This window comes from Trachurus trachurus (assembly GCF_905171665.1).
Source record: "Trachurus trachurus genome assembly, chromosome: 18".
In the NCBI taxonomy this organism is placed as follows: Eukaryota; Metazoa; Chordata; class Actinopteri; order Carangiformes; family Carangidae; genus Trachurus; species Trachurus trachurus.
This window is the reverse complement of record NC_139909.1, coordinates 22,481,986-22,489,878: the sequence shown is the minus strand read 5'-3', so window position 1 is coordinate 22,489,878 and position 7,893 is coordinate 22,481,986. Positions and strand designations below refer to the sequence as shown.

The window sequence follows — 7,893 nt, the reverse complement described above, 5'->3', positions numbered from 1 at the left end:
AAAAGAAGTATAAACATGTGAAAAGAGACAAAAGCCTCAGTGATATGTCCTTCCTCTGGTTTGGTGTTAAAAGGGGGAGTGGTCTGATGAGATCTGAGACAAAATGGACTTAGAGCTCAGACCACAACTTCCCCTCTTGGCTGTGTGAGGTATATGCAATACTCGAGTCTTCACCAGAACGCACAGAGAGAAAAAAAACCACCCACAGCAAAAGTCGTGTTTGCCGTTTTCGTTGAAAGGAGCCCAATCTGTGTCGCCATGGCCGTGTGGGGCAGGAGCCCACTGCTGGTGGGGATCCCACTGTGGATGTGTTTCGGGAGAGCCGGTGAGTCGTCGGTTCGAGTGTATATGTCTGATAAAACAAACTGAAAGTCGACAGAAGAAGCTGCGATGTTGAGTTGTATGTTAACAGGGTGTGAGGTGGGTGGTGTGATGTAACCTAATGATCTAGATTCAACATTGCCCTTTTTTTTTTTCTGAAACATAACCCAAAACTTGCTACCTGATGCTGGCAGGAGGGTATGTACATGTCTGTCTTGTCTGTCTGTAGTTACCACGGTGAGCTGCTGTGCTGCTCGGCCTCCTCCTCTGCAGGCAGCACAGACGAAGCCGCCACATTTACAGTTCCTGTGAAAAGAGAAGCTGACCCTGCTGCTTCTTGCCACTTGTGGCCACAGACACTGACGCTGGTGTGCATGGGCACTTTTTTTTTTTCTTTAATTCTCACATACACCCTGCCACAGAGAAATTTAGGAAACGGAAACGGTCATGTTCTTCATTACTGCTGCCTCTATCACTGGGTACTGGCTCTCTTGCTGTATGTGATCTCTGATTCTACTCTAAAATATACATCTGTGATATACAGCTATAGCAGGCATGGGATCTATTGGAGGTAAGAAGATGAAACCATTCAATTTATACAACTTTGTATACATTTCTTTACACAAGTCAGGATGTATACTTGCGTATGTGTATTTACCCAGTTAATACTGGCTGTGGGCCTTGTGTGGTAAAGTATGATGATTCAAACTACTTAAAGAAAATGTGCTACTTTTCCATTCCAGTACTTTTTTCCAAAATTGATACAGGAGATAAGTAACAATTTTGGGGGTTGTGGATAGAAAAAAAAGTACTTTTCAACATTGAATCAACCAAATGAGGAAGCAGTCGATCAAGAAAACGGCCAGGGGAATGAGAAATGGTAAAAGTGCGTGTGAAGTCGTGACCATAAAATCGAATCAGACGGGTTTATTCTGGCTATAACACACGTTTCACTTTTAATTCCAAACCACCACTGACCATGGCCTAGTTACTGCGCCTGTGGTCGACAGTCTCAGCCAAGTGGTGAATGTTTGTGTGTGTATCTGGACTTGCGAGACACAATCGCACCAATTTACAAAAAAAAAATCTTTAAATTAGTTGTGAGTTTGAAACACGCTACGGATCAGGTTGATTTCTACGTACATACACTGAGATCAAGGAAGTCATATAATTATAATATCATGGTATCAAGGTTATTTTGAGCAGATGGCTCAGTGTTCTGCTTCCTCTTCACCTGCACTGTAGTATATGAGAGCTGCGGGAAACCAGAGATGGTGATGCAGATACATGTATCACACCAATGGTTGGTTCACATGAACAGCTAAAAGTGAAGTGTTGAAAACTCTATTAGCACTTTAGACGACTGTGTCTCAGCTTATCTGAGACAAACCAGTCCATCAGTGAGCAGGTTTCTGTGACAAAGCCAAATTTATGTGGAATTTTACTGATGCACAATTTGATCAGTGTTTTTTTCTGAGCACTGATTCATTCCCCTGCATTTGTGATGTGGAGAAAAAAGTGGGAAGGAAGGAACATGACGGAGCATGATGTGGCAATGGGGATTTCTTCATAACAGTTGTCATGGTTATTATTAAAATATGGGGAAAACAGTCAAGTACGTTGGAAGTCCACGTGCTGCACACAATCAGGTTATTATTACAGGATAGAATATATGGAGTCTTAAGTGGGCCGTAAGTAAGTAGTTAAATTTAACAACTAGGCCGAAAGTTAGGCTAGGCCGAACTAATTAGATCTAATATTTTTTAATTATTACTACTGGAATCAAATTAAGTTGTAAAGAGGCTTTTAAACCAAAGCTGCAGACGCCTTTCATTTTTCTCACCTACACCTGGCTGTGTTTTCTTGAATGAAGTGTGGGAGATGTTATTTAAGTGTGATGTGAAACCTGGCAGGTTAACATAAGAGCAAATCAAACCAGGATTAAAGGAGCAGAATGATTAGATACTGTAGGATGATTGCTTTTTTAAAAAATTTTATTTTTATTTTTATATATAAATCCTGTTGGCCTGAAGACCAAAACAAAAAAGGACAACGGTGCAATATCCATGAATGTCCATGTTGCCTAAATTTCTCTGAACAGTTATAGAAATATAAATTAATTAATATAAATTACTTAACAAATTGTAGTCAATTACTTAAAGTGAATATAAATCCTCTGCAGCCCAAAAATTTTTCTTAACCATTATCCATCATGCATCAGTGCAGCTGAGGTCCTGGATCTAAACACTCAGACTGCGTCTTCAGAAACACCTCTAGAACTCTGTCAGATGTTGCCGGCCGGGTGAAGACACACAACCATGTGTCCATGAGCTTCTGTGGTGGGTTTGCGTCTCATTTCTGCAGCATTGGTTCTTCTTTGTACCAAAGGTTAAAGATGAAGCCGTCTGCAGTGGGAGTCTTTCAAAGCATGACGGCTCAAAGCTTGTGGCTTTCCAGTCAGTTGTGCAGGCGACATTTCTTTGAGTGGTTGATGATGATAACAAAATGATAACACAGCGCAAATTCACAGGAGATAGTTGGTGTTATCTCGACTTATACGCACAAACATTACATGAAACACCCAAATGAGGACAAAATCCAGCTGTGTTATAAACCTTTGTGTCGTAGCATGGACCCTGAGAGTCCATCTCTTAGGGTCCCATCCATTTAACATTATATTAGATTATATTACTGTGGTAATTTAAAATAATATAATATATAATTCTGTCTCAATTTAGTAAAAAAAAAAAAAAAGAAAAAAGTGTTTGCCTACGCAGTGTAAAAAATGTTGCTGCTGAGTCACAGTGACTACAACATGGAAAATGCAACACCCCTGTTTTTGTATTGAGCATATTATTTAACATTACACCCTACATATTATTTTCTTGCTGGTAACTGTGAACCAAGAGATTGATGTCCGCTGTGTAAAGTGATCTGTCATAATAACAAAAAGCTGCCAAATGCAAAACATAGTGAAGTTCAGGTATACACTATGACAGTGCGTGGATGCTGCATCACAACCATTGTCATGTTGTCTCACCTGTTGGTAGTCCTGCTTCCTTGAATATAGAAATCATCATCAAAATGTGTCAGTCATTCCTCATCAACAGGAGACACCACGGCTATTTCTATTTTGTCTATCCTCTTCATATCTATATCATATCAAGTTATTAATAAATAATTCTGGTATTCAGTAGCAGTTGTACATCAACTCTTCTTGCATGTTTCTGACCAGTCCATAATTAGCATTTAAGACAGCACAGTTTGCTTCTCACAGTGATTTCGATGTAACAGCAGCTGTTTGTTTCACAATGTGAGATGGCGACAGCACCGCTTCTCAATGCTGGGCTTCTGTAAATGACGGAGAAGTAGCTTCACCGTCACCGACGGACGCGATCGTCACATAACATGACACAATATCACGCGTGTCTGCTGGTCCACTATTACATGATGCGCTGATGCAACTTGTTGGGCAAAGCTTGAGATGCCGGAGCCCTGATGTAAAAGTTTTTTTCAGCGCAGAGAGGATTGTTACACTTCATCCCTTTAGCGGTAGTTCTGTTATTACGCTTTCTACTCACACGTTGCTGTCCTGTGTTTCCTCAGCCGCTCTGGCAGAACCTCAGGTCTGCTACATCCTGGATGGGATCCTGTTTTTGTACGGCATCATCCTGACAGCTCTCTACTGCAGAATCAAGGTTTGCATGTTCTACATAGGCACACACAGACCAAAACTAACCTGTTATTATTATAGTTTATTATAATTATAGATATATGCAAGACAAAAGACATTTAAAAAGGTCAAACCTATGAAGTAAAGTAGGGTATCATCTGCAAAATGAAGCCTTTAGAATATATTACCTGACTGTACTGCCAGATAATGATTTTAAATGATCTTTCTTTTCTTTCTTTTTTGCTGCATTTTCTTTTGTTTGTAAATTGATATTAAATACATGTATAAAGCCAGGGTGTTGTATAATGAGAATGGAATATACAATTAATTTGTGAAGAAACAACATTTCTGATGGTTTCTAATGTTCTCCTGTATCAATGCTCTCATGGCCACTCAACTGACCTGATATTATATGGAAATCAAGAGACTCCCAAGGCCAAAATGAAGATCTGATCAATGAATACTCAGTAGTTATTGCTGCATTGCTTCATGCGTGCTCAGGTCAATAGGTCGGACCTCACCTGTTCAGTTTCACTGACCATATTTTGCACAGTTTTGTTGCCATCGTGTAGGCACGATCTGTCTGGAGACTTTAACACCTCCTCTGTATAGCTCTGTAGCAGTTCCCGCTATAGTAGGTGTCTACTGTGGCCACTTTTCCACACACACGCACACACACGTACAAACGCACACACGGCGTTGTCACTTAATTTGACCCTGTCTTTTCACAGATCTACAATGCTAAAGCGGCCGAAGCTGGGAAAGGAAAGCCGAAGCAGGTGAGAAAGGATTTATGCACACAGCTTGACATGATGTGGTCTGAAATACATAATTATAGTTATAGACGCGTGAACAAAATTCTCCCATGATGCACAGCCACAATGAACTTCAGGTGCTGGGTGGTCACAGGAACGTCTTGGGTTGAAAAAGTCAAAATAAACCAGCGCACACTGACATTATTGAAATCTGGTTTATTTTGACTTTATAGAATGAGAGGCATTAGAAAACATGCCAAATATTAGACATCTCATCACAGAGCAAACCAAAGCAAAGGGCCGGCGCTCCTCTCTGCAGACTGTTCTCACAGGTCGGGTCAAACCTCAGTGGGAAAAAAAACAAAACAAAAACCAGGCATGCAGGCAACCAGAGGAGTCCAAATAAGCACAAGCCTACAATGCACGCATTATATTGTTTGGTTTTCTATCAGAGGGTGGCGAGTCAGACTGCGCTGTGTAAAAAGAAAAAGAAGAAAAAGGTTTCATTTCCTGAAATGACCAAGAAGCAGTCAGACCCAGGTGTGACATCACAGACCAGAGAGAGAGAGAGAAAAAACTTCACCACAGGCTCTCTCTAGAAGCAGCCACACTTTCAGAATAAAGCTGACCTCATTATGGTTTATTAATATGTTGCCCATGTGTTCCCATAAAGCATACATGCATCAGCCAACCAGTAAAGTGCAGTTTGGGTCAGTCGTTTTATACTTGGGTGACATCAAATGGTCATTTCCAACAGTTTTACTTTATCACGTAATCTCAGTTTAGGCTTGAAGACTTTTTTCTTTAATTTTTTCTTTTTTGGACTGGGAAGGATAAAAGTGCATTGCACTATGGGAAATGGAGGAAGTAGTCAGAATGAGAAAGCACCAGGCTCTGCCGCCTCTTTCGTGTCTAAAAAAGAAAAAATCCTGAAATTTCAGGGAAGTGAAACACTGGAACTTTCATTTCCAAAATTGGTGGACATTTTATTGAATAAAAAATATAAGATCAGCTTTAATTTTATCGGTATTGGTCATGCTCTTTAAGCCTCACCATGTGAAGATAGGTTTTCTTTTCACTACAGGACCTTTAACCACTGAGCTTCAGTTTTAATGCTTTGGCTTTTTTCAGTCTATTATTATATACCAGCCACAAACTGCTCACAGCCCACACTGAGACACACACACACACACACTGGTCTGGGGCTTTCTGGCGTGCATCACTTCTCTTATAGCTTGTTCTTATTCTTCCTCTTTACACTTTTCATACACATCTTCATACATGCATCTTGCCACAACAGAGAAAGAAAGGCACACTCACGCCCACACATACGTACGTGCTATGTTTACTATATCTAATCTTGTTCTCTCTGCCCCCGGCAGAATGTTGAAGAGGGCATCTATACGGTGAGTTTCCATCTATGTGAGAGGAAATCAGATGATTTTTTAAATATTCCACAACAATTACTATTATTAAATGACTCTCATCTCCTGTCTCTGTGTCTGTCTATCAGGGTCTGACCCCCCACGCCCAGGACACATATGAAACCATCGGCATGAAGAAGTGATCTGAGGGCTCAGAGTCCAAGAGAGCAATTTTTTATATACAGTACATCCTCCTTATTTTGTTTCGATGTATTTAAAGGTGATAGCTACAAGTTTAATTCCTTCTGGCCAGTAGGTGTAGAACTCACGCTGCTGCTCTCGCTCCAACCTTCCGTTTTACTGTTCGCCAGTTACAGCAGTAGCTAAAGTTCTAATGCTGTTGCCACAGAGATCATTCCATGCCGACGTTGCCAACGTAACCAGATGTAAATATTTATATATTTCGGACCCGCCTAAAATTTATTAAACAATTATTTATATACTATTTTTTTTTTTTTTAATTCAGTAAAATTAATACTTTTATTCTGCACCCCTCTAGACATTCTGTGGATGTATTTTTTTTCTCCAATTAATCCTTTTGATGAAAAAGTTGTAGCTATAACCTTTAAATATTGCCTGTTATATTTTGCAAAGATAAGGAGAGAATGTGAGATTAAGTGTAGCAGTGTGCATTTCCCTTTTGCTTTGAATTTGTGGGAAGTTAAGAAAGAAAGAAACAGGGAAGTTGAGACTGTGTCAGCATTTCTCAGAAATGCTTCTCCTCGGTGTGTATATTTAAAAAAAAACAAAAAACAACAACAACAACAAAAAAACTCTTATTTTTATTCTCATCTGCTCTTTTATATTTACATTTTGAAAACGTTTTTATTTCAATGTGAATGTGTATGGACAGGGAAGACAAATCAGGAATCCACTCTGCCTTTATTTGGTACCTTTAGGTTTGATTTCTTGTAGGAGGAACTTCCTGATTTGCGATGTAAGACACAAAACAGGAAGTTCATGTTCATTTTTCCACAAAACAAGATGCATTCAGAGGCTGCTGGAAAAAAAAAAAAAAGAAAGAAAAGAAAATCCAACATGTGTAGATAAAGCCTTCCAGGAAGTCAGTTGTTTTTCCTCTACACCACAGGATGGCAGTGATGGAGCCTTTGGCATTGTCCTTACCTGTCCACACACACAAACAGAGCTAACACAAGCCGCTGTAGAAGCTATTTTGTATGTATGCTGTCAGTATGAACTTTAGAGATTTTATATTTATACGTCTATGAGGTTTTCCATGTGCTTCAAACTACTTTGAACTGCAGCACTTGACAATGTCACCTAGCAATTATGTAAGGCATCGTAAATCTTAACAGTCATAAACCACCACATTAACATTTACACAGTGATCATTTCCTGTCAGTGGTTTAATTGCTGTGAAGCTAATGAATATATTGTTATTGTATGTCAATCTGAGAAGATTTTTTACATTTAACCAATAAAGATGAAAACAACTGCCACTGTGTGATGATGTGAGAAACAATGGAAGACTTGGAGTGTGGTGTGCGACTGATTTATGACATTTAATCTAGAACAAACCATTGAATGACCCATTTTATACACCAGTTTTAACATCTATACATAGGTTTGATTGTGGTTTTAATTACCATTGCAGTATTTATTTGGTTGACTGGTTTCTGAATGATGCAGGTACATGTGACCTATTTCTGTAGACTGGTAAAACCCAGCATTTGCCGATGCTCTTAAATGGGATTTAGGA

The 7,893-nt window shown here is 39.4% G+C and overlaps 1 protein-coding gene across 1 annotated transcript; it reads left to right on the top strand.

Annotated features, from left to right (window-relative positions):
• The first annotated feature begins 159 nt into the window (after positions 1–159).
• On the top strand, positions 160–7,629 carry fcer1g (Fc epsilon receptor IgFc epsilon receptor Ig). Its single transcript, XM_083993470.1, has 6 exons — positions 160–325; positions 3,928–4,019; positions 4,726–4,773; positions 6,132–6,155; positions 6,263–6,392; positions 6,744–7,629. Exons 1-5 carry the CDS (start codon positions 259–261, stop codon positions 6,314–6,316), a joined length of 285 nt encoding a protein of 94 aa, XP_083849596.1. The 5' UTR covers positions 160–258; the 3' UTR covers positions 6,317–6,392; positions 6,744–7,629.
• The last annotated feature ends 264 nt before the right edge of the window (positions 7,630–7,893 follow it).